The sequence below is a fragment of the Panicum hallii genome, chromosome 5 (assembly GCF_002211085.1).
Source record: "Panicum hallii strain FIL2 chromosome 5, PHallii_v3.1, whole genome shotgun sequence".
Classification (NCBI taxonomy): Eukaryota; Viridiplantae; Streptophyta; class Magnoliopsida; order Poales; family Poaceae; genus Panicum; species Panicum hallii.
This window is the reverse complement of record NC_038046.1, coordinates 2,696,308-2,721,397: the sequence shown is the minus strand read 5'-3', so window position 1 is coordinate 2,721,397 and position 25,090 is coordinate 2,696,308. Positions and strand designations below refer to the sequence as shown.

The following is a 25,090-nucleotide window of genomic DNA, read 5'->3' as shown; positions in this document are numbered from 1 at the left end:
GTGGTATTGGCAGAATGGCAGGCGAAGTGAAGTGAATGAATCTCAAGGCTTCAGAGAGTGGCTGGGTGATGGAGCAATTGGTGTTTGAGCATCCAGATGGCTCTGGTCACGAGTCATGACTGGAGGAATTTTTGCTCAAAGCTTGAGATTCAGGGGGCTCCGGTATTTTCTTGGCTCCCTTGGAGCAGATCTAGAGATGCAATCTGACCTCCTCTTGCAGGCAGCTTAGATCCTTACTGATGATGATGCAGCCTCAAAGCCAAAAAAAGAAAGGCCGAATATAACGCAGCCCATTAGTGGACTGGTCCCATTAAGGCCCAGTTAGACCGACTGCAAATCCACCAGAGTCTGCAGGCAGCAGCTCGCTCTGCTGCTGCTGCAAGAAGATCTGCCCGGTCCACGCTGAACACTGAACTCGACCGATAAAACAAGAAACGGGTCAACAGGCAGGCGATGGATTAATCCGTAAACAAATGCCCTAGACAAAGCATGCGATTAACCCCGCAGGTCACGCGCGCAGAACACAAAGAGACGAGCAGCGGCTTTGCTGTATCATCATCCATGTGCGCGTCGCGGAAGCGGACGGCGTCGGCCTGAGGTGGCAGTAGGACCGGGCCTAGCGGTAGCCAACAAACGCCCGTGCCGGGAACACAAATTTTTTCAGAACAGGAACCGATGCAGCCGGGCTCGAGCAAGAGACAAGCAAGAGCTAGTAGCCCACTGGGTAGCAGCTGGGACTGATTGGAGCGTGATAGGAGGCAGATGCTGGCAGGCAGGTCACCAAACCCTGAACCTGAAAGCCTGAAACCCACAGCCTGCTGCTGATTAGGGAGGGATGGTACCATCCGGTCGCCAATCATGAACCCGATCGATCGATCCGAGGCACCGGCGAGGCCCCGACGAACGGCGGCGATGCATGCGTCTGCAGCGACGGACGGCGCTACAGTCCCCGCTCCGTACGGACGGGTATGCGTGTGTGACCCGACACGTGACCGGCCGTAAATGAAACGCTGTTGGAACGGGGACACATGCCGCTGGACGCGAGCGCGCGTGTGGCACGCCACCACCCCCTCGTCGCCCATCGCCCGTTGCCCGAGCGAGACGGGACCCCGTCGCCCTGCCCCCGGATCACGTAGCATCCGCCCGGGCAACGGCCGCGCGCGCCGCAGCGGAGCGCACGCCACACGAATCCGCCTGACCGTACCGGCCGGCCGGCCGGCCATGATTAAATCCGCCACCAAACCAACCCGACCCTTCCTGAGGCCCCGATATGATCGGCGGGAGAGGGACGGCGAGTTAAGGGCGGCCGTCGCGGGTCACGCACCGCCAGCGCGGACGGCGGCGACGGCCGGCTCGTCCGGCGACGGGGTTATTGCTGTCACGGACACGTACGCCTCCGCCCGCTGCCACCGCGGCGTGCGCGCGGTTTCCGGTGCGGGCCGAATCCACCAAGTACGGGGCAGCGACGCATGGGACCGGACGGGGCCCGTGGAAATTGAACGGCGCCTGCCGCCCGGGCCCGCTTGCCAGCGACAACAGAGACCGTATTCAGATAGAAAAAAAAGATACGGAAATTCACATAAAACCCCAGTTGTAAATCCCAGCCGGCTTGATTAGTTGAGCCGTCGAAATCGGGTCACGTGAACCGGAAGCGTCCAAGCCAACCAGAGCGACGGCTGTGGCATGGCGCGGCATGGGTTTGGGAGTTTCGGACCTGTGAGCGCGACCGGCACGACGGTGCCGCAGATGTCCGGGCGGGAGGAGCCAGCCACGGCCTGTTCGTTCGTTCTATCCAGTTTCGCGTCGGATGCCACGCCACGCCACCCCACCCTAGGTTGTCGATCACTGGCAGTTTGCGAGCCTCGGCACGATCCTTTCAAGCATGGCGAGGTCACGCGAATAGACTTGAGATGCTGCAGGAATAGGATGGGCCCAAGGCGCACAATTGGAGCGGTGAAAGGAACTGGAAAAGATCGTTCATGGGCACACGGTGTGCTGCGTGAACTCGTGCCGTCGCACGACAGGGCAAATCGCCATGGAAGTTCTTCTAGGAGAGGGAAGGAAAAAGGAAGCAGGAATGTTTCCTAGGGCCTGTTTAGACGCACCTCAAATGTTATAATTTTTACACTTTCTCTCCATCACATCAATTTTAGGACACATGCATAGAGCAGTAAATATATGTAAAAAAATAACTAATTGCACAGTTTAATTGTACATCACGAGACGAATCTTTTGAGTCTAATTAATTTATGATTAGATAAAATTTATCAAATACAAACGAAAGTGCTACAGTGTCACTATTGTAAATTTTTTACAATCTAAACAAGACCCTACTCTGGAAGATTCAAACTTTGTTGAAGCTGGTTTGGTTTGAGCCATGAGCGTGGAGACGCCACCCCTCGAGATCAGGGCATCAGATTCCACTCCACACCCGCGAGCCGGAACAGGCGCTCGCACCCATAAACGGCATGCATGCATGGGTGCAGGCGCCCCAGGGATAAACAACGCGGCTCCTCGGCGCTCATATCTCATGAACCGAGCACTGAGCACACCACCACGACGACCACCCCTGCCTGGTACATCCCCTGACCCCTGGCCGGCCGGCTGGCCCCGTGACCATGGAACAGTGGCCGTGCACGCGCGCATTCACGCCGCCTCACAGGGACGCGCGCCCGGCCGAGCGAGGCCAGGCCGGCAGCTGCACGGCCGGCGCCGTGGACGCGCGCCAAGGCTGCCACGACGCGCGCGCGGCGCAGCGGCACGAGATCACGGGAGGGGGAATGCAAACTGCCGAGACGCGCGCGGCCGCGGATCTCATGCGCGCCCACGAACCCTCGCGGGCGCCGCACCAGTCGGCAGCCTAGCCCGACCAAACCCAACCACCGAGGCGACGGCGCGAGCGGTAACCGGACAAACAAAAAGGGTAGCAGCGCCGACGACGAGAGGAGACGCCATTAAGCCCATGGAGTACCGTGTAGAGCGAGCAATTAAGATTTCGTAACGGCGGTAAGGAACAAGTAGCAAGCCAACAAGAAACCCCCGGGGGAAAAAAATGGGCTACGTACAGTACAGAGCACCGCAGCAATGGCCAAAGCACAAGCAAACGAAGCATGCACCAACTCCGACGACACGGCGGCGACCAGGGCGGGGAACGGGCAGGCGGACGGGCGGGAGGAAGAGCCGAGGAGGTCGGACCGACCGGCCCGGGCGCTCGCTCCCGTCCCCACCCTGCTCCACATGGGGACGGAGGTGGACGGCAGAAACGGACGACGGCCTGTGACGACTGACGAGCCAAGGGTGTACCAACTCCTCCCTGGCTCGACGCTAGCTGTGATGCCGGTGGGGGCCGCTGGTGCCGGCGCTCGTGGCGGCGGCCTGGGCGGCCATGGCGAGCTCGAACTGCCGCATGTCGAGCGCCGGTAGGGGCAGCGGGTACTGCTCCGGCGGCTGGTGCTGCTGCTGGGGCGGCGCGGCGGCGGAGGTGGACGCGGACGCGGAGGCGGAGGAGGGTGCCGGTGGCGGAGGCGGCGCGGCGCGGTTCCAGGAGCGGAGACTGGTGGTGGTGCTGGTGCTGCCGTCCCAGCCGATGTGCGCGACGTGCTTCACGTCCGTGGGGAGCCCGATCACCATCTCCCGCTCCTCCTCCTCGTCCTCGTCCTCGTCGTACACCGCGAAGATCTGGGACAGGTTCTTGAACCCGCGGAGGAGCCGTGCCACCAGCGACTCCCCCTTGCCCGCCGCCGACGCCGGCCTCGCCAACGCGCCGCCTGGCACCACCCCGAACTCAATCCCTGCTAATGGCAATCGAGTCAACAAATTTCAGTAACCAGCACGCAATAGCATGGCGGCCAGGCAGCAGAGGGAAGAATCAAAACTGCTTGCTTCTGTCAATTGGCACGCACGCACCTTGCGGGTGAGGCTTCTTGCCGGCGAGGCGCGAGGTGTCGACGACGTCGACGCTGGAGTGGGAGCGGCAGCCGGAGGAGAAGGGGATGGCAATGAACCGCCGCGGCTGCTGCTGCTCCCTGCTCATGGCGCCGCCGGATTACCCGCGCTTGCCCAGCCGCGCCGCGCCGAACCCGACCGTCGCTGCCTCTTGACTTGCTGCTGGAGCAAGCAGAACAGATAGCAGCAGCAGGGAAGGTGGCGAGCCTTTACTCCAGCGGAAAGAGCGCGTTAGGTCCGCACGCGCGCGCAGCAGCTCCGCGCTGGGGCCGGCCGGCCACCGGTCGCCCCGCCCAGTTCGGTGCCGCTCGGTGGCAGGGGATGGAAAAGAGGCGAGCGGCGATGCGAGGCGGCTGGATACTATAGGCGTAGAAGTGGTGGCGCCACTACCATGGCATACGGCTAGTGCTCTCCTACTACTATATTGGCACGGCCGCGGCGCGGTGGTGTGTGCGCGCCTGCCAGTGCTCTCCTCTGTGTGGGGGTAGGAAAGAGACGGGGCCGGGGCGGAGTGGTTTGCGGATGGGGTTTGGGTTGTGTTGGGTTGGTTGGTGTTGGGTTCGGTACCCGCGCCACCCGAACCCCAACGCCTTTCGGGCGCAAATGCAGGAGCAGCCAGCTCCCAGCAGGTCGCGGCGGACATGCGCACGGATGGGCGGATGGGCCGGGTTGGGTGAGCTGAGCCGAAGGGGGCGGCGAGCGCGCGGCCCGCCGGTGGCTTCGTTCGTGCGCCTGCCTGCCTGGACCAGCGCGAGTGCCCCAACGGCTCCTCCGCTTCGGACGCCCAGCCTCCCGAAGAAGTCTGAAGTCTGAAGCCGGAACGCGGCGGCGTGTACGCTCCCTGCCGCCGTGGTCCTCGTCGGCGTGGCCGTGTTCGTGTCACGCCCCCGCGATGTTTCCAGGCTCCAGCTTTGCCGATGGGCATTGGCACTTTGGCCACTGGGATGACTGGTTTCCCGGCTCATTTTACCTTGCTAATCGACCTGCTCTCGATTGTACTCATGCGTTGCTGCGCGCGCACATGAAAAGGGCTAGATCGATTTTACACGAGTCACCTCTGTAGATAATGCGTGCTTAGCGTGTTGCAGACTTGCAGTAGTTTCATGCTACCACGAAAAAAAAAATGCCTCCGTCAGTATCTTTGCTTCCAAGAAAAAAAAATGGTAAAGGAATACAGGGCGACCAGGTCCAGTAAAATCATGAGGTGGGCTTGACCACTGAGAACTGGGCCGAAAAAAGATGGGTGGTTGACTGTGTCAGCGACTCTTGGGCCTAACTAATATAACACTTAATTTGGGTGGGATTCAGGGGAAAGGCCCATATGTTCCGTGAAGACTGAATAGTTCAGTCAGTCTACTTGCATTTGGGTACCGTATTTTCCATATGGAGAGTACGCAAATATGGGATAAACTTGTGATGTTAAGAAATTGCAACTGACACTAGTAATTGCAGTGAAGAGAAATGCTGAGAAGATTAGGCTTACAATTGGACCACGGACAAAGTCTTGTTATCATCAGATGGTGACATGAACGAATTTGATGGTTCAGTTCCAACCTCCAACCAAGAAAAATAAGAACAGCCTGGTAGTTACTTGGAGGGACGACTTTCCCATTACCATTAGATACTCTGGAAACATGTATAATCATAAGCTTTTGGTGCTATTTAGTCAACCTAACAACCACACTCTGAAATGTGCATATACATACACACATTGCATATACCACTTTTTATTGAAACTTAACATATAATCAATCACATCCAAAAAAAAATTGAATGTATTAGCAAACACCAGCCTTAGTTACCGCCAGCTTGATCAATTGAATTCTTCTAGGGATTTCGGTTTCATAGATTCCGTGTCACTTCCTCGTCTAGGAGGAAGAAGAAGAAGAAGAAGAAGCAGAGGGAGACGATGGTGATTGTGATGATGCCATGGACGTGAAAAGGCCTAGCTGATGAACAATGGCGGAGGCAAGCTCGGCCGGTCAGAAGATGTCGAGGATCTCCTGGATGAATCCGTTGCAGAGCGGGCAGTTGCCGCGGCTGACCCAGAGCTCGCGTGAGCAGAGGCGGCAGAAGGTGTGGCCGCAGGGGATGAAGGCGGCGCCCTTGTGCCGCACCATGCACACGCAGCACACGTGCACCATCTCCTCCTCCCGGCCCTCGCCGTCGTCCTCGTCGTCGTCGCCGTCGCCGTTCTTGCGCGCGCCGCCGCCGCCGCCGCCATCCTCGTCGTCGTCGTCGTCCCACTGGCTGTCCGACTGCTCCAGCAGTGCCATCAGTGACATCTGCGCCGCGGGCGCCTCCTCCTTGCCCTCCTCCTCGTCATCATCATCATCTTCTTCGCTGTCTTCGCCGTCGCCGTCGTCGCGGCGTTCCTCTTCATGGTCGCGGAAGTTGGACGACCCGGGGCGCCTGGAGCTGGAGCTGGAGGTGGAGCTGGGGCCGACCCGGGTGGACGCGACGCGGGAGAATGTGGGCGTCGCGCGGAGCGAGGGCGCGCGGGAGAAGGTGCGGGAGAAGGCCGCCGCCGCCTCGCCGGCGTGGTTGTACTTGCTGCTGCGGCTGTTGGCGCTGGTGCTGTTGCTGAGGTCAGCGCTGCTCGTCCGGGCGTGGGCCGCGGCCGCGGGCCCTCGGGGCTTGGGCGGCGGCCAGGCGCCCGCCGCGCGGCGGAGCCGGAGGCGGTCCCGGAGCGGCTTCCAGCCGCCGCCGCCTGCCGCAGGGTTGCCGTCCTCGCCGGGGCTCCCGCCGACGTCAGCGTCCTGGGGGATCTTGAGGAAGTCGCGGATGGCCGGGTCGGGCGTGGACAGCTGCTCGGACAGCGTCATCGTCCGCCGCATCTCCGGCCGCCCGCCGTCCATCTCTCGCCGGGCCGCCGCAGCGGGTTGGTGCCCGGTTCGCGTCGATCGGCGTTGGAGGGCGAGGCGATAAGGTGGCGGTAGATGCGGGGAGGTGGCGTCTTATGGCCGGGTCGGGTACGGTCGCGCGCGATGAGGGGAAGGAGGGAGGCGTTGGACATGGCAGCAGGCTGGAGCGGGTCTCGCGGGCTTTTTAAACTGGCCTATACAATTACCGCAACGTGCGGGGGATTGGGCCAAAATTACTGTGCTGCCATGAACGCGTAATCGCCGGCCGGCCTTCCTATTCCTGGGTAGGGGACTTTTCAAGATGCGTAGCACCAATTTTGGGAGCGTCTATGCTATGCGTAGCACCAATTTTAGGTGCCATGTAGATGTGAAATTTCAATTCTCGAAATGATTGGAACATTTGTTGGGACTCAGGACATACAATGAACCGGAAACGTACGCATCTTGTGTTTTTTGGTTTGCCAAATGCCAACTTTCCAACCTTTGAAATTTAAATTACCCACAGTAACTTTCTAGTGTTTCAGAGTACAACTTGTAATCCGAAGAAGAGTAAACATCTCTGTTCACAGAGAGAGAGAGAGAGAGAGAGAGAGAGAGAGAGAGAGAGAGAGAGAGAGAGAGGGAGAGTAAAATTCCTGAATGTGGCTACTTGAACATGTGCGTGTAAGCAACGGCAAGTCGACAATGGGGCTGTTGGTTCGTTCTTTACAGTTCACCAGGCAGAAGAGTGTGCTGATCCTCGAAACAAGACACGATTTTTTGACCTCTTTGACAGAAAACAAAATCAGAATGTACCACGCTAGCTCTTTTACAATTTCCTCAATCCAAAACTTCGTCAAAATAAAACCTTGGAGCGTGCGTGATTCTTACTTTGATCTCTACCTTTTTTTTTGACAATTTACTTTGATCTCTACTTTAGTACTAAGAGTAGTACCACCTGCTAAAGTTTATGAATGTCTAGTGTTGCCGACTCAACTGATAAAGTCCAGACAGGCGAGATGTACCCTGGAAGCTCCCCATTCGTCCTCCATCACTATGATAGTTGTCCAGTTTGGTATTTGGTTGGAGGACGACGACGTCGCTGCTACCTGCTACCAGGATAAGCTAACAGCATTGTGTGTTGTAGATGCCCGCGTACGTGCGCGTATTTGGTGGTATATGCTGAAGCTTTCGACTGAGATAGGTCTGGCTGGCCATTAGAAAAAAAGGAAAGAAAAGAGGACTCAGGGACTAGTCCCTCGGCGCGCTGCACTGCACCTGCACTGACGCTAATCAACCAAATCAATAATCCCCTCTTGCCGATCGCTATTGCAACCACCCCAGTTGACCTCTCCACAGCTGCCGGTCGCGTAGGCTAATCGGCAGTTTGCCACGGCTGGCTCCTCACTGTTTAGGTGTAATGTAATCGGGGAGCGTGCAGGAGGAGTTGGGTGAGAATTTCACCTGCCATCTCCTGGCGCTCTGCAGTCTGAACCCAACCCGTGTCAGGATTCTACTCGAACATGATTCGTCATCAAGGTCTTCTCATCGCAACACAGGGAAGAATTATCATTAGCGCAGTGCTGCTGCTTCACGAGAGGAGAGCGATGATCCTGATCCGAGTGGTGCAGTGACCAGTGTTCCATGTGAGTGAGATGGTGATTGCAATCCCGGAACGCCAATAATGCGCCGCCCGCCCGCCCGCGCTACGGAACAAAACGAGGCCGGCATGGCGCCGGAGAAATGCCAAAGCCAGCATCCGGATTGGGCGGATCCGCCGCCGGAGCAGCGAGGCGTCGGCCGGGGCAGCCTTGTTCTTCGCAGGAACGGCACGAGACGAGGGGCCATGATGAGGAGGGGGGCGGGTGACCGGGAGCTGGCCGGGGCACCCGTCGGCTCCGCGCGCTCGGGAAAACGCTGCGCCACCAACAAGCCCCGAGGAGTCTCTCCCCCGCCAGGCTGTGGCCGTACGCGTGTGGGGTTTGGGGGTTTGTTGCCTGCCTCCGCCTCCTCCCCGACGGCAACGGCGGCGGCACGTGCGAGCTCCCTGTTATGCCCCGGCAGGGGCGCCAGATCCCGCCTCGTGTTCCCTCTCTCGGTAGCGTAGAGCTTTGGCTGGCGCCGGTCTCGCAACCAAGTTGCCGTCCGATCTTTAGTTTAGGAAGAGATCCATCAGCGTCTGACGGATGGATCATGGATGTTTACAATAATACTATAGCATTGTAGCAGGTGGTATTTCCGTGTCGAAACGGCACCAGGTGGCGGCTACTTGATCAGCTGACATGACAGCACTGTCTTGTAGCTAACGGAAATGTTCTGTGACTTGATCACCGTTGCCCTTTTGTTAAACCTTGACAATGGCTTGATTAGAATCCATACTCGTTGAGCAAGGATTGAAAAAACAAAAAACAGGAAAGGAAAAGAAAAGAAAAGAAAAGGAGGTGGGCACGTTTGAAAAAAAAGGAAAAGGAAAAGGAAACGAAGAGTGGATGTATCGCAGTGGTCGTAGGAGCTGCTGCAAAGTGCACAGGAAGGTAAAACTGGATCGTTCCATTCAGTCGGAACGCAGTGGCAGCAGACATGCACCGCGCCCGTATTCGTCCTGGTACACGGCCGCACGGCGCGACGCGCCATCCGTGCCGCTGCCGGGCGCCGAGGTCTTGGCGTCGCGCACGGACGCGCGGCAGGGATGGCGGTCGAGCAGAGCAGGGGCCCGGCCGGCACGGGCGCACGGCCAGGAGTTCAGGCTCGCTCAGGATGGCGAGCGTCCGTCCGGAACCTGACGAGCCCTGCTCTTGGGCTCCGATTCGTGCGTCAGGTGCAGTGCGCGCGCCCAACGGCGCCGCTGGCAAAAGCCGAGCCACCAGCGCCGCTGCCGTGCCGTCGTCCGGACGACGGGAGCAGATAGATGGACCAGTCATCATTTCGCCAGAGATCCGGCATGCGATCTTGGGCGCACTTGCGAATCCTGACAGATACGCGCAAGCCAAGGACGCAGGACGACGGGACCATGGATGCATGGCATCGGCAAGGCTGCATTGCTGCAATGTCTCCTGCTAGTGTCCTTGCATTGGACAAACACTGTCTCTGCCGTTGGACTTCACGTCTGATCAAGTTTCAGACATGAACAGCTCAAATTAACAGGTGACAAAAGGAAGTTCAGTCTGTCAAGCTCACATCTCGCAGATTTTATATAACTTCAACAAACCTATATGTCCATACTTATCAGGTTACACCAACTATTTCGCCTTTCAACAGCAGAAAACAAGCACGCTCTATCTAGATTCTAACATCTATCCCATAAACAGCAAGCACAGGCAAATGCTCCCCAAGGGGGGAAATGTTACAATCACTCTACTAAGGGTATGCATTTCTTCGGCCACAGACCAATTGGGGGCAAACCCAGAGCACTAGAAATGCAAAATCAAATGTCCTACATAGCAATAGTCAGCTTAGCCTATTGTTCTGGTGATCGTGATGCTTCCCTTTCCCCCTTCGGTGTGGATCTTCGTCATGTGGACCACAGGTTTCCCGGAGATAGCCGAAGCTTGGTGTGAGTTCAGCTCCTCGTCATTCTTGTGCTTGATCTTGTATGGTGGCGGGGCGTGGATCTTCTCGTTGATGTCATTCAGTGTGACAGCGCCAAGGATACTGCATGGCTTGATAAGCTCGAAAGGGAAGGCCACTGATGTTCTCACCTTCTTTGCTCTGATAATATTTCTCCCAGCTATGGAACAGAGAAAAGTGAATGGATTCAATAGATAGGAGATGCGACCAATATGCAATGTTCTTGAAAAGGAAGAATAAAATCCACGGCGATTTAAACAAACTGTACAAGAGTTAGGCACACCTTTCAGAGGTGTAGGTCTAGCTTGCACAGGATTGTTGTGAACTACAATAGCTTGTTCACAAGGCGAAGAATTCTGATGCACTGAAAAATAAGCATAGCATTGATTTATCAGCAACTTTGAATCTGCTACAAACAGCAATACCGAAAACTCATGAGAGGTTTGTACCAACCAGAGGTACTGTTGTCTTTTTCCACGGCAGTAGCAGGGCTAGTCCTGTTAAGAAGGTTCAGAAACCATAAGAAGCAATATTGCATCTTCAATAACAATTAATTGAATAACTAATAAAGCCAAGCACTTATGGATTGGATTGCATACATTTCTTCAGCTGGGAGACGAGGCTCGCTATCTTGTGAGCAATTGACTAACCATTCTTCTGGCAGTTCATCTGTCCCGTCAGAGTTCAATAAACAGTTGGCACCTGGAGTTACCAGCATAATTAGGAGGAACAGAAAAGAATACACCCAAGTAAACACCATAAGCCTAACAGAACTGATTGAAAATGTACCTGGAAAATCCATCACTTGCAGACTTTCTGAAAGCCCATCTTCAGTCATAGTACAGGTCATCTAGAAATAGTAAGGCATTATACCAATGAAGGCAATACAATATGCCACTGCATACGATAAATAAATTGACACAGTTCCAAAAAAGGGACACTGATAGATCCATCATGGAGCATCTACCTCAACATTTTCTGGACAGAACTGCAGCATGCGTCTGCGTTTAGCCTGTAACGTTTCCTTCCCTTCTTCAAAGTCCTTGATGATGATATCTACATTGAAGCTTAACTATTTCAGAAAATGCAGCTCATATTGAAGCACATTTTCAGTGTTTTCCAAAGAAGCCAGACAAAATGGAATTAGGAAATAACAAGTGGAGTCCATTGTAATAATTAGGTCAGATCCTACAACAGTTGCGTATAGGACAATTTTAACACTGGTTAAGAGTAAACATGTGCAAGAGGGAACTGATAACCAGCTGACTTTTTTATTTTATTAGTCATTCTGCTTTGTATATGTACATTTGTGGAGTTACAAGTTACTGGGAGCAGAGAGAATTATAGATAACATAATTTTTTTTTCTCGAACACAACTAAATAGAATAGTAACAGTTAAAAGAATGTGCAACTGGTTGTATGCAGACTGGTTTAGTACAGGATATTGGAAGTAGAGAACCATTTGTGCTGATAACTTGGTGAAATTGTTCGCAACATACATTTAAGGTGATAACTGTTGATCTCATAACCATGAGAACAGGACATTACCTCCTATATCGCAGAACTGAAACTCGAAGTCGGTACAATGTTTAATTGGAGTTTGCTCATCAAGCATGCTCCAATCATCACTCAAATTGTTGCTTGCTTCAGCCCACAAGCTGCTACAGGGATCTGCCAAATCAGAAATACAAGATGCTCAGCGTCTTCAGGTGGAAACATCTTTAGGGCAAAATGAGTGGTGCAAAGTGTGGTGCAAACCAGCTAACAGATCTTTCTGCAGACTATACTCCTGACTTTGCCATCCCCAAATCTCACTGTAAAAAATTTCCACAATGACTAGCACAGTTAGGAGTGGGTACTCATGCAAAGGCTTGAAGAAATTTTCAGATCAACGAGTGAAAGCACAGAGTATAAAGTCTGTCCAAGCAAATATTGCAGAAACGGCAAAAAAAAATACAGTGAATTATACTGAACACCTGAACTCAATGTTAAACTGGGGGAATATAAATCGTATAATTTTTACAGCGAATCATACTGAAGACCTGAACTCAATGTTAAACTTGAGGAATATTAAATATAGATGATAAATTCTGCAGCTGTGCAAAGTACTAACTGACATGGAACGCAGAGCAACAGCCACAGCAAGATTTCCATCATGTGGACAGCATGTCAATATTGCTATTGTTTCTTTGTGGAATGCAAGAATTTTCAGATAGTCAGAAGCAGAATAGTGCAGGCCAAAAGCTTGCGATAATAATGTAACAATGCAACGGAATATAACGAGAAAAACAGAAATCCTTGGACAAGTAGACAAATGCATAAAAAGTGTTAGATAATAGGGCGCAAAACTTGTGACGAACACGACGAACAGCAACCGGTAGCTAGGGTTTAACCGCAAGAACCAAAAACACACACAACTGCTACTAACTGAGGCGCAACAGACCACAAAAGGAGCCAACACCACAACAAAAGCTTCGTACAAAAGAAGGGAAAACACGATCTTCCCCCCCCACAATTAGAAGTCTTTACCCTGATCTCCAACATCATCATAAGCTACATAAAGATCACCAAAAAAGGCGCAGTTGGTAGCAACTTGCACTAGTACTGCACCCAACATCCGTACCAAACAGGGTGAAATACTGAAATTGGGGATCAACAGGGGCAGCAATCGAAGCGGAAAACAGAGATAAACCGCGGTTTCGTCCCCCAGCCCAGCCATCAAAACGCCGCCTTTCCCGCGGCATCTCGCCGTACGGACCCGAATCACGCGCGGCATGAGTAAAGCCCGGAGAGAGCAGCTCACCCCTGATCACCAATGGCGCCGTCGAAATCCATACCCGCGCGCCGAGGGCCACGGATTGGATCCACGATGCGAGGCAGGTAGCACTCCGTCGACAGACAACGATAGGGACGGAAGGTTCTCCCCCTCCGCGCCAAGAAGAGGGGGCAGGTGAGGAGGAGGAAGAGGAAGAGGTGGTGGAAGAAAGAAGTGGGGGGTGGGGAGTGGGCAGCAGGCGGTTTCAGCGCTCGCCGCTCTCCCTCCCTCTGCCTCCTGTCCCTTTCTCTCTCTAGACAAGTCCAAAATTCCGATGCTTTTATCTCCTCTCTCTCTCTCTCTCTGTCCCTCTCTCTCCTCTCCCGCTCCAATGTGACAGCACAGTCTGCAGCGCAGCGGCACGGGGACCGACGAAAACACAACGAAAGCAGCAAGGCACTGATTATCTTATGACTAATCCCAGCAGCTGGTCCCTTCCCGCGACGCGATGATCCTGCCGCGCATTTGTTTAACTGTATCTAATCGCGATTTTAAAAGGCGGTTACCGGAGCATTTGCAGGAGAGGCCGTGAAAATTGCCGAGGAAGCTGTTGGCTGGGCCTTGGAAGCTTGCACGGGAAGGAAGCCAAAGCCCAGAGGCGAAATCCAAGGGGATTTGGTAAATTCCGGAGAATTACTGCTGGCAACAAGTTTCATGTAAGCATCCAAAGTTGAAGGAAGAAAATAATTAAATAAATCACACGCACTATTAAATGTTTTCGTGTACACCCGACGCGCTAGATGATGCTAAGATTTATTTGTCGCGGCGGAAATGGCATGAACAACAGTAAATACGCAGGTGCAGAGGTAGATCGTGGCCATTAACTGCGGACCCCTGAGGGTTCATGTGATCCGGAGCATTCAAGACAAGAACAAAGAAGGCTGCCCCCTCCCCTCGGGTCCAGGACCGGCGAGCCCGACACTGGGAGGTGGGCCCGCCGGATCCATCTATTCCGTGGCCCACATGTCGGGAGCGCCCTATCCCGTTCTGTTGTTACAGGCGGGGGCACAAAATTACAGGGCGAACTCGACCGGAAGCTGCTGCACATCGCAGGCATTTTTTTGGGGGGTACTTGGTAGGGCGCACATGGGGCGTTTGTGGCGTGAACAGTAAATTCGAAGAATGTCAGCTGCTCTCATTCGTCGGCTCCGATTAACCAAAGATGATGCGGAATCGCTTTAAGATTGGGACGAGTTAAAAGAAAAGAGTCTAGGTTTTGCGTGATGAGCTGGTGCAGATAAAAAGCTTCGGTAGTAAACTGCTACTTGTGCAGGTCGGTCAAAAAACTGTTAAAAAGGTAGTGCGAAGATGGGGTTTGGATCTTGATCCCGGTTGTTACAGACGGAGCGACGGATCACAGATCTGTTTACCGGCGAGTTTACCGACGGGACCATGCCTCGTGGACCGTGTGGCTACCTTTATTTTCTCACGAGAACTGAGTACACATGCCGGGTCGCCGGAAGTATTCGCAAGGCGTTTGCGAACCAGATCGGGACGGCGATGTGTAGAGAGGATAGCTAAGCCAGAGCCGTTTGCATACCAGCTCGGACGCCGTGTACAGAGAGCCGGTATCACCAAGCTCCCTCACCACTCACCAGCATGGCAGTATTTGATTCATATGCGATGAGTTCTTATAGAGAACCTTTGAAATGAGGGGCACTTCCAATTCTTTTGTGCTGTTTTTGTGAACGATCAAATAGCCTTGTTGGTACGTCTTCCTTTTCTCGCGGAGTGTACTTAATTGAGGTGACAGATCCACCTTAATCTTGCAAACCGATCCAGAGATTTACATGAAGTACGCAAACTGATCACATTCCACGCTCCTGGCAGTAAAAGGTCATAATCATTCCTCACTCACAGGAGCAGCACACGATAGAGACAAAAGTCTGGCGGCAGAGATGCGAACAAAATATTTATATAGATAAAAAGCCATGATATCCCCATGGCCTGCTCACGCTAATCGCAGGCTATCAAAGGCTTATTAACATTTTTCGAAACGATAATGGTGACACGTGCAGCGCACGATTTCCCGCACCTCAGCAACACAAAACTAACCATGACCTCCGGCTCCATGCACAACGGTTGGTCAGCAAAGCAAGGCGCACTTCGAGCAGGTTAAACAAACCATGGGCGATCATTGGGAGTACACACAGGGGAGGATATATTAGGGGATAGATAAACGAGTCATGACACGCCAAAGTACCAAATCTTACTAAACAAGACTACAGATGTCCTTCAGCAATGGCACACAGAGGGGCCAGAGCCTCACAAGTTCCTTCATGACTTCTTTAGTTTACTATGGAAGGTAGGGCGCACAGCGCAGCAAAACGAGGCTACGACAAGGGCTTTCTAAGCACTAGCCATGTAGCCTCCGGTCTGGTGAAGCATGGCGTCAATCTCGTCGCCGTCCTCCATCTCCAGCTGAAGCAATTTTAGGCACAGAAACAAAATGTCAGTCACCGATTCATCTCAATGTTAAGAGAGTTGCTACAAGCTGAGTGAGTCTGCAAGCACACGCACCTCATCTGGGGTCTGCTCACCGCGAAGCCTGCGGCCATCAAAAAGGAATGCAATGGCATTCATGTCCACAGACTGGCGGTCGCAATAGGCGTTCATCAGCTTCTTCAGCTGGGTGGACCTCTTGATACGGAAGAACACCTCATTGCCATCCTATCATACAAGAGGGTAAGTGAAAAATAATACTTGACACCGAGAAATCATAAGACAACCTAAAACAGTTCCAATCTGACATGGAAAACACAGCAACATCCAACAATACATAGATCAGTATAGAGACAATGCATTCTTAACAAACCATATCAATCAATCACTACGAATTACCCAAAAACTCAGTTAAATGGAGGATCAGCTTTCATCATGGAAGCTAGATTTCTGGATAATATTTAAGGATGTCTCGGGTCAGACAAGAATAACCAAAGATAATTCTTTTTTATAAGTAGAGAGCTGTGGAAAACTTTTTAAGTATAACCTTAAGGTCACCCATACTGGTTAAGCAAAGCGTTGCTTGAAAATGCTAAAAGCCATCCAGCAAAGCCACACAAACCCCAGACCAACTGACTCAAACAGGCCAGGGTCAGACAAGTGTTTCAAGTGTCCAGTCCTGTAAAGAAGTATATAGCCAAAACACACCAACAAATTAGGTAGGCAAGCTAAAGTGTAGTTCTCCAGCATGAAAACCAATATGCACAGGCAACTTAAACAATTCCTGAAAGAGCTTGCTACAAGGGTTGCAGTAGCAAGACTGGCAAACACTTCAAGCAATTTGAGCCAAGCGTGGCATAAAAAACATACAGGTATCAGATAATAATAACTAGAGTATATCAACCTCTCACATAACAGTAGGCAAAAGTTCAAACTTTTAAGTTAGAAAATAACAAGCATAAACAAGTATGATTCTGTAAATTTGTACTTTAAGCCACTATTCACTAGACCTATTCTAAAACAGGATCGTGTGGCATTAAAAAACTATAACCAAATATCCAGTACTAAAAATGTCCAAGATCAGAACTTAATCTTCAGTGCTGACTAACTGTTACAAATATCTACCTCAAACTTTAAAGATGAGAATTCTGCCAGGGTCCATATTACAGATTGATATTCAGTTGAGTTGTCATGCATATCGAACTATACAGCCTAGACAAGATGATTACTTTGAAAATTAACACTTCCATGGAGCATTCGTCAGCACAGAGTGAATAATAAACATGCAGCACCCAGAAGGATGATCAGGGTAAGGTTTTACATATGAGAACAAGGCATACTTCAGAGTTCCGAATTCCTGTTGTCTACAAATTTCTATCTAAATTAAATGGTGAACATTGTGCCATAATACTAGTACAGATTGACTAATCTACAATTGATGCCCTGTTCATACCGTTATTATTTCAAATATGAACAATCCAATCTTAAATCGGATCAACTCGGAGTCAATCTTAAGGCGGAAAGTGATGATCGCAACATGGGAAGCTGCATGCTAGACCGTAGGGTACCTAATGTACATGTCGAAGGCAATCGCCGAGAATCAAACATCAACCAGGCACAGCAATCCGAAAATCGACGCAAACCTAACCAACCACTACAGCGCCAGGATCGCCGCAAAGGCGAAACCGAGCTACTCCGTACTACTCTATCACGCGGCAGGAAAGGAGAAGAAGATGACGGGGGAACCGCCGGCGAGCATACCTGTCCCTTCACCTTGAGGTTGATGTGGGCGCCGCCCTCCGCCGGCTTCTTGTCCTCCTCTCCGGCTCCCGACATCGTCGTCGAAGGCTACGAAACGCGGCACGGGTTAGATTCGCGGAAGGGTCCGGCGATCTCCGGGCGATCGATCGGTCGGTGGCGGCCGGAGCGGGTTGGGGGTGGGGTTGCGATGCGCCGGCGGACGTGGGGTCTTATAGGGCGGCTGCCCGTAACCGGATTTGATACGAGGTTGGCGTCCGGATCCTCCCTGCGCGGAACCCTGTGGCCCGCGTGTACCTGGCCCCGGCCGCGCGCGCGGCTGTTCGGGATCCGGATCGGGTGCGGCCGCGCCCGCCCGCCGCTTCGTGGGCCGGTGCGGTGCGTGGGTTGCACGCCAACCGGGTCAAGGGCCCGTGTGGGGCCCGCCGCGGCGTGTACAGGTGTACGGCGCGCGGAGTTATCCGGATGCGTCTTTTCGCCATGCGTGCGAACGGAACGGACGGGGGCGGGTTGGTGGGCGCGGGGAGTGGGAGCGGTTCGCGCGAACGGGCTGGTGCGGCGAGTCCTCTACGTCGTGCGACCGAACGGACGCGTGTGGAGCGGTGTGGGAGACGATGCGCTTGCACGTTAGAAGATGGCGTTTGGAACGTGACAGGGGGCGTACATAAGTGTACCTTCTAGTTTCTACCCCTAACTTGACCACATGGTTAGATAGATAGCAGAAGAACACAAATCAAAATAGCTCACTTCGAAGGCTTCTATGAACAATCAAGTTGGCTTTATCCATTGACAAGAGTCCATTAGCCAGTGGCTTCAAAGGCATAGGTGGCTTTATTCATAAATTCGTGCGAGTTTACATCAATCTCTCTTCATTTATTATCTAGGGCTTAATGGTCATGAGCTGCATAAAAAAGGGTAGGATTGTGAATGTAGGAGAAGATAGGGCGGTGAATGTCCAATTGGAAGCGGTGAGTGCTCCGGCACCTAGGGGCTCCTATGCTCCACCACACCAAGGTACCCTTTTGTTTGTGTATCGCCTGCCAAAACTCAAAAGTTGCATTAAAAAACAAAATGAGATGGTGAATGTCCAGCTGTTTCCACAAAAAAAGTGCGAGATTAGCTCTCTAATTGTCCCCTTGGACGCAGCGACTCATGTTGACAAATGATGATAGAGGCGTGACATGCACAAAGCTTAAGCGGCCATATTATTCGAACTAATGGCTATTTTGATTATTTGCAGCCACAGATTATTACCACATTTTTCTCTATCTTTACCTGCATTATTGGTACCATCAGATATAACCTTTCATCAATCAACACAACATAGAGTATCGGAAATAACTTTAACATCAGCCAACACAACAGTTTTGAACTATAATTTCTTTTTTCTGTGTACTCCCTTTTTTCTTTCTCCTGTGACTGTGTGAGTTCGAACTTCGAAAAAGTTCGGGGCCTGGCATAATAGTCATATTTGGCCCGTCGAAGGCGAGTCCTCCTCAATCGACATGGCCCGTGGAGTATTGATTAGCGAACCTCCAAGGCCCACAAGTTTACTAGAGAAGCCCATAACGACCCAGGATTCAGTGAGGGAAACGGAGTCCGACCGCGCGTGGGCCGGGCAATCCTACTAGCTACCGCCCAACAACGCGGCGACGCTTCTAGACTTTGTTCCCCTCCCCCAGAAAGGAAAGAGCACACGCATCAGCATCAGCAGCAGCAACAGAGCAGAGAGGCAGCGACCAGAGTCCAGACCGTTCTCCGTGTCTCTCCCCGCCACGCCACGCCGCGCCCTTCCGAAGCATCCATCACCCGCCCGCGATGGGCTCGCCGCTCCGCACCGTGCACCTCCGCCGCTCTTCGTCCTCGCCGCCGGGCGACACCGTGGCGATCGCGGTGGACGGCGGCTCCGGGGTGGACCTGGCCCGCGTCGGGCTCGCGCTGGGGCTGGACCCGGCCTCCGTCCGCCCCAACGGCTACTTCCTCAGCCGCGGCCCCGGCCACGTCTGCTCCGCCGTCACCTGGCGCGCGCTCCTCAACTTCTTCGCCGCGCGCGGGCTGCCCACCGGCGCCGACGCCGCCGCGCCCGTCGCCGTGGACGGCAATCCAGCCGCGTCTCCTGCCCCGACCTCAGGTGCGTTCAGGGTCAGGCCTTCCCCTCGTTTAGGAACTGTTAATCCTTGATTGATACGAATACGATTGCTAACTGGTAGAGAAATAGGAGCAATGTCTCTGGATCACTGGATGTTACAATGTGCGGTCGGGGTTCCGGGATCAAGTGATCATGCAGATTCTATGCCTGGTTGGTTTCTTACGTAATCTTATCAGCTTCGACGATCAATAATACCAACGGGGTTAACGAAATTGCTGCTACTAAGATTTTGAATGACTATTTTCTTAAAAAAAGATTTTGAATGTATAAGGGAGCGGATACCAACAAAAGTTTCTGAAATTACTGATGGACTACTCTGATGCTGCAATAGTTGAGATTGCAAACTATAGTTCTAGCTTTTATTCCTAAGTTTATCTGTTCTGTCGATTGTCTTTGTATAAGGACAGGTAACATACACCTTGTTTCGGACAAACTTGTAGTACAATCTTGGCCAGACTAGAAAAATGCAAAATAGCTCACTCTTCTGACAGTTTTCAGTATTGTTGATTACACGTAGTTTCAGTTTTCAGTATCTTTGGGCCTCATGTAATTGTCATGCAGCGATTCTTCGTTAGTTCATTAAAAAGTGTTACTTGCTGATCTGCACATCGATTTTACCTAAACCCTATACCCTAAACCCTAAACCCTATACATAATTCATGAACATGTGAATAGTGAACATTACTGAATTACCTAATCCACATAATATTAGACGGAACTACTTAATACTAGAAGAATGCCATTGTGGCGTATATTGCACTTGTGGAAGATCATTACAGATACTCACACAGTCGTTGGGTCTGTGAAATTGTATTCTTCAGATCCTATAACTCTTGTGTGCTCAAAGCGAAAATCTGGACTCGTGGTAGAAAGGCGTTCCAAGAGGACCAAGCCTCAAGAGAACGGATCATCTCTTTCAAAACGAAGTGATGATGTACTTAGCGAAGAAATCGTCCTTGGTTTGAAGAGAAGACTCAGATTGGACGACACAATTCCAGCAAAGAAGATTAAGCAAGTAGAGTACGGCTCAGGTGAGTGACAACTAACAAATTCTCATGTGTGAAGTAACCAGTGTTTCATGTTTATTCATATTATACAATCGAGAACATATTCTAAACCCTTTTCTGTTTCTTCCTGCATTATTCGGTGATCCATGGATGGAGCAGACACACAACAGCCAGTTAAATTCTCCTGCAGCTTTGTAAATGCAAATGGAAAGCGGCCACAGGAGGAGGAGATGATCGCCTCACTTTCTTGTAAAAGAGTTCGGTGATAACGGTGACAGAGAATGCGCACAAGCCTTTGAAAGAATGCATCGTGGTCGTGGCAGAGAATGCATACAAGCCTTTGAAAACACGCATCGCGGCATCGGTTCGCTCAAGACAACCTCCAGAGCTGAGGTAAATTGACATGCCTTATTGTATGTTCCAGAGGTCATGTAGGCTTCATCAATGAAAGGCCATAAAATTTTGCTTGGAGGCAGCTGTAGGATGCAGCTATTGTATGCTGTACTTCAGTAGTCCCTTGTACATCCGTGTGCTTGGCATGATATCTGTAACTGGAAAAATGTTACCTGTGAATATCAAAATGCTTGCAAGTTGCAACTGGCATTTTACCTTTAGAATCCTAGTGAAAGTCTATAATTTGTGCATTTGTTGCATGCCAGCAGCTACAGTGAGTAGCAATAATAACAGTGTCGGTGACTTGGTGTGTACTGTCCATACGAATGGACAGACATACATCGAAATCTTCAGCAAACTCGCATACTCGCAAGTATGCATATCTCGGGGCTAGAATGCAAGCGCATGAAAAAATTAGTAAGTAGGTGAAGACATCGAACGGATGTACCAGCTTGCAAGTACAACTTCAGAAGTTCACTCAAGCCCGGAGATCTCTCCTTCCGCACACAACTTGCTAAAGCAGTAAACATATAGAATAAGCGTCCAGTGCCTATACTATATAAACTGTCTGTCTTGATATTTACAATGAACAAACATATTATCAAGCTACAACAAAGACAACAAAAGGATTTTGATAGATCGACAGAGTTTCCAACTGGTGGACAAAGTCCACGGACTATGCTGTATTGTGAACTTGCACCCTGAAATAAAAAAGCCTTTGGCTAAACGAGGCACTTGAAATCCAATAGATGTAAGATCACAACAGTGAAAGCCTAAATCCACAGAAGTTTTGACTTCAGTGGAAGGAGATATCCATCCCATTACATTAGCCAAAGATCACATCGAGTTGGATCAATATGCTCTGTAGCTGCTGCAGAACTATCCCATTATATTAGCCAAAGATGGGAGCACGTTAGGTTGGATCAATATATGCTCTGTAGCTGCTGCAGAACTACGAACAACTTTTCTTCCTTATTCAACTGTGCAGTCCCATCGAATAAGTTTTCCTTGGGTATTGCTGAAGCTTCTCTGAGAGAGAATGATTTCACTTCTCTACAAAACCTGCTTGCACCGCTGACACAAACGGGCATAATCGTGCCAATCATTGAGGCCAAGATCTTTCAGGCTTCACTTTCCTCACCAACAAAGATGGATTTTACTTCTTGAGTGAAATGATTAAGCCAGTCTGAAAGAGAAGCAAACGGCAGGAAGCCAGTCAAGGCTGGGATAATAAACCCCAGCATAGCATAAAATATCCACCGGCGAATCCAATATGGGAACCAAACAACTTCCTTGTTGTGAGAGACTGATATAGGACCATGAAGAACTCGGTACACGACAGATGGATAACAATTTCCAAGTAAATGGATGGAACAAAGAACTTCCCAGCATATGAGCCAGATGTTCCCATCACCGCCAAGAGTGTTGGTACAAAACCTTCCAGCAAAGCCGCAAATAACTCCCAACAGAATGAAATTGAAAGTTACTGGCATATTTGATCCAGACACTGCAGAACGCTGGAATGCTAACCAAGCAATTGCCACAATCATTACCATGCCAAAACCCATTCGTGTTGCTGCTATGAAATGACATCTTAAGAAGAGCAACCCGGAATTGAAATTTGACACTGAATTTGGCACCCACCATGATTTAGATCCCTGCATGAGGACGCACAAGAGAGAGAGTCTTTCTGATTATCACACAGGTTTCTTAAGATTGAATTATTTATTGATCACTGATAAAAAAAGAATATGAGACAGATGATGAGCTTACCCTCGAAGTGACCGAACACGCTGCCGTAATGTCAGTTATTCTTTGGTATGAATAAATATAAGTTCCGTAACCAAAGCATACTGACATGATAATCGCTGCGCTAACAAGAAAATCTGTGAGTGTCCTCAGTAGTTGTGCATGCCTTGTGTCCTGCATCTCGGTCTTCAATTTCTCCCCTCGGAAGGAAGCTTTCTGAAATCCCAAGGATAACTTCATCTTTTCTAATATGTGTGAGTAGGAATTAAGTTCTAGTTGAGACTGTTTTAGTTGCAATTTTCTCATGCTAAGGCCTATCTCAAATTCCTTGAGCTCGTTTGATCGTGTTTGCTCTTTTAAAGATCTCTCAAATGCATTAAGGATCCGCTGATCAGCTTCAGTAGAAGATATGCCACGAGTGCGACGAGTCAGCTGCTGATTGCCGCCAGCATAAAGAACAAGCTGACTTTCTACTGAGTTCAAAATGTCCTGCTTGATTTCCTGTGGGGGTTTTTGTGGACCACCAGTGCTCAACATGCTTGCAGCTGCAGAGTCTTCATGCTTAAAAGAACATTGAGGAATAGGACGTTGTTCATAAACAGGCATCTCATTAACAAGATGAAGCGTCGTCAGTGTGCTGCTGAATGATTTCTCGAAATTTCTCATAAAACTGTCTAACTTATCGCCATATATCTACACAGATGATAAGTGAAAGACATATCAGGAATTTTAGTAACAACTGAGCTGTGTGATGATAAAGGGAATTAGGCTTACATTTCTCAATGATTCCTTCACTGCTGATGTACATATCTGCATCAAAAATCAAGACTCAGTTTCAGACTTGGTTTCGTAGATATTTTAGTCAAATTGTAGTACACTAACCTTCGAAAGGAGTGCAGGTTGTAATCTTTCCCCTGAGTGAGTCTTCGTATTCACAACCTGCAGTCAATGAAGGTTTCTCCTTATTGACCTGAACAAAAAAAACTTAACACTTTGCACAACATATGACATGATCATGCTAACTTCAAGTTGTATGCAGATGAATTGGTGAAATTATAGGATATGCTTCAGTGTACTCTGTGTGCATTGATGATGTAGCTATGCATGTGAACTCGAGAGTGGATGAACAGATGACAGATTCTGAGCATATAATCGTAACAATAGTGCATAGGAAGGGTAGGAGAAAAGGACAGCACACATGACTACCAGAATTTTACTGTGGTTGGCGGTCACTATGAATTTGCAATGTAAAGCTATTAAATTGGTTAGCAAATGCCGCAATAGTAAATCTGTTACTACTTATTGTGGGAAAGCCCTGCGTAGCCCATATGGGCATACAACAATTATGCTCAATTTCTCTCCTCTTTGAACCCATAATCAGTGAATATGGTAATTGTCCGAGTTTTAGCACCTTGCTGCTTCCATGTGATTTTGAAACAGAAAAGAGAGATTCTCATGATCACTAACTGCGAAGAAGGCACAAGTCATACAGAAGGGGGTAACAATTAATTTTGTCGAACTGGATCGATATTGAAGTCATCTACTGGCCTAAACAGGAATCTAACTAATATCCAAACATCCTGAAACAATAACAAGCAGGGAGCTAGTATCTGGAAACTAGCAAACGAATTAGAAAACTTGCGAACCACAAGCCCACAGAAATGTCAAAAAGCATGGTCATTCCTCTTCCCCCTCAAAGCATACACCTTTGTGTGCCGTGTCATTTCACTAGCCCCAAGCTGCCACATCACATTTCAAGCGCCATCGCTCAGTACAAATTAGAACCGCAAAACAGAATTGACTCCGGTAGTTCACCTTACGCCTCTTTACGATTTGTAGCTATGCCTCGTCGGTAACAGGATCGCAATTGAGCAGAATGCTTTTAAAAAAAGTAAAAATAAGGACATGAACATCCTTCGAGCCCTCCCGACCCGTGGAAATGGCACGCACCTGCGCTAGGACGGCCGCGAATGACATCCCCAGGGGCAGCGCGAGGTCGTCCTGCACGCCGGCGCCGCCCTGGCCCCCGCCCCCGGACCCGGACCCGGACCCGGCGGACAGGGTTGGCTCCTGCCGTCTTCGCCGCAGCCGGAGCCGAACCCCCCTGCGCAGACGGGAGGTCCGGGAAGCAGAGCCGCGCGCGGAGGAGGCCGACGCCGCCGAGGAAGACGCAGCGTCGTCGGCATCGGCGCCGGAGGGGTCGCCGGGTTGGTGGGGGCAGCCCGTGTCCATCTCGGCGGGGTGGCACCCGTTCTGGCCTCTGGGGTGTTCCTTTCTTCAGGCCGGGCTGGTGCGATTCGGTTCCGTTTTGAGTTTTGACTTGCTCCGCTGGAATTTGGAAGGGTGGTGACGCCGTCGGGCGTGGGAACGGGCGAACGGAGGGAGGAGCGTCGAGGTGGCGTGGGAAAGGAAAAAATTATTA

At 51.0% G+C, this 25,090-nt stretch overlaps 6 protein-coding genes across 8 annotated transcripts; 1 reads left to right on the top strand and 5 right to left on the bottom strand.

Moving 5' to 3' along the window:
* Positions 1-2,975: 2,975 nt before the first annotated feature.
* On the bottom strand, positions 2,976-4,527 carry LOC112891696 (CRIB domain-containing protein RIC4-like). 2 transcript variants are annotated; one of them, XM_025958625.1, is made up of 2 exons: positions 3,907-4,527; positions 2,976-3,794 (listed from the first exon to the last, which is right to left on the bottom strand). In XM_025958625.1, the coding sequence occupies exons 1-2, from the start codon at positions 4,031-4,033 to the stop codon at positions 3,325-3,327; spliced, it is 597 nt and encodes a 198-aa protein (XP_025814410.1). In that variant the 5' UTR covers positions 4,034-4,527; the 3' UTR covers positions 2,976-3,324. The 2 variants fall into 2 exon arrangements, with proteins under 2 accessions (XP_025814410.1, XP_025814411.1); XM_025958626.1 differs by having other exon boundaries at positions 2,976-3,791; positions 3,907-4,460.
* A 1,005-nt stretch (positions 4,528-5,532) lies between these two features.
* LOC112894847 (transcription initiation factor TFIID subunit 11-like) lies at positions 5,533-7,066 on the bottom strand. The gene has a single exon (XM_025962676.1). It carries the CDS (start codon positions 6,801-6,803, stop codon positions 5,928-5,930), a length of 876 nt encoding a protein of 291 aa, XP_025818461.1. The 5' UTR covers positions 6,804-7,066; the 3' UTR covers positions 5,533-5,927.
* A 2,880-nt stretch (positions 7,067-9,946) lies between these two features.
* Positions 9,947-13,426, bottom strand: LOC112891480 (protein XRI1-like). 2 transcript variants are annotated; one of them, XM_025958362.1, is made up of 9 exons: positions 13,159-13,422; positions 12,114-12,169; positions 11,904-12,026; positions 11,323-11,411; positions 11,145-11,205; positions 10,955-11,057; positions 10,809-10,852; positions 10,639-10,719; positions 9,947-10,515 (listed from the first exon to the last, which is right to left on the bottom strand). In XM_025958362.1, the coding sequence occupies exons 1-9, from the start codon at positions 13,188-13,190 to the stop codon at positions 10,241-10,243; spliced, it is 864 nt and encodes a 287-aa protein (XP_025814147.1). In that variant the 5' UTR covers positions 13,191-13,422; the 3' UTR covers positions 9,947-10,240. The 2 variants fall into 2 exon arrangements, with proteins under 2 accessions (XP_025814147.1, XP_025814146.1); XM_025958361.1 differs by having other exon boundaries at positions 10,955-11,205; positions 13,159-13,426.
* A 1,826-nt stretch (positions 13,427-15,252) lies between these two features.
* On the bottom strand, positions 15,253-17,567 carry LOC112893711 (small ubiquitin-related modifier 1). Its single transcript, XM_025961173.1, has 3 exons — positions 17,374-17,567; positions 15,691-15,840; positions 15,253-15,591 (listed from the first exon to the last, which is right to left on the bottom strand). Exons 1-3 carry the CDS (start codon positions 17,446-17,448, stop codon positions 15,520-15,522), a joined length of 297 nt encoding a protein of 98 aa, XP_025816958.1. The 5' UTR covers positions 17,449-17,567; the 3' UTR covers positions 15,253-15,519.
* Positions 17,568-19,080: 1,513 nt separating this feature from the next.
* Positions 19,081-21,140, top strand: LOC112894946. The gene is made up of 3 exons (XM_025962799.1): positions 19,081-19,501; positions 20,341-20,550; positions 20,686-21,140. Exons 1-3 carry the CDS (start codon positions 19,189-19,191, stop codon positions 20,790-20,792), a joined length of 630 nt encoding a protein of 209 aa, XP_025818584.1. The 5' UTR covers positions 19,081-19,188; the 3' UTR covers positions 20,793-21,140.
* Positions 21,141-21,390: 250 nt separating this feature from the next.
* On the bottom strand, positions 21,391-25,006 carry LOC112895900 (protein CPR-5-like). Its single transcript, XM_025963900.1, has 5 exons — positions 24,619-25,006; positions 23,551-23,607; positions 23,443-23,478; positions 22,693-23,361; positions 21,391-22,577 (listed from the first exon to the last, which is right to left on the bottom strand). The coding sequence occupies exons 1-5, from the start codon at positions 24,898-24,900 to the stop codon at positions 22,041-22,043; spliced, it is 1,581 nt and encodes a 526-aa protein (XP_025819685.1). The 5' UTR covers positions 24,901-25,006; the 3' UTR covers positions 21,391-22,040.
* Between the last annotated feature and the right edge of the window lie 84 nt (positions 25,007-25,090).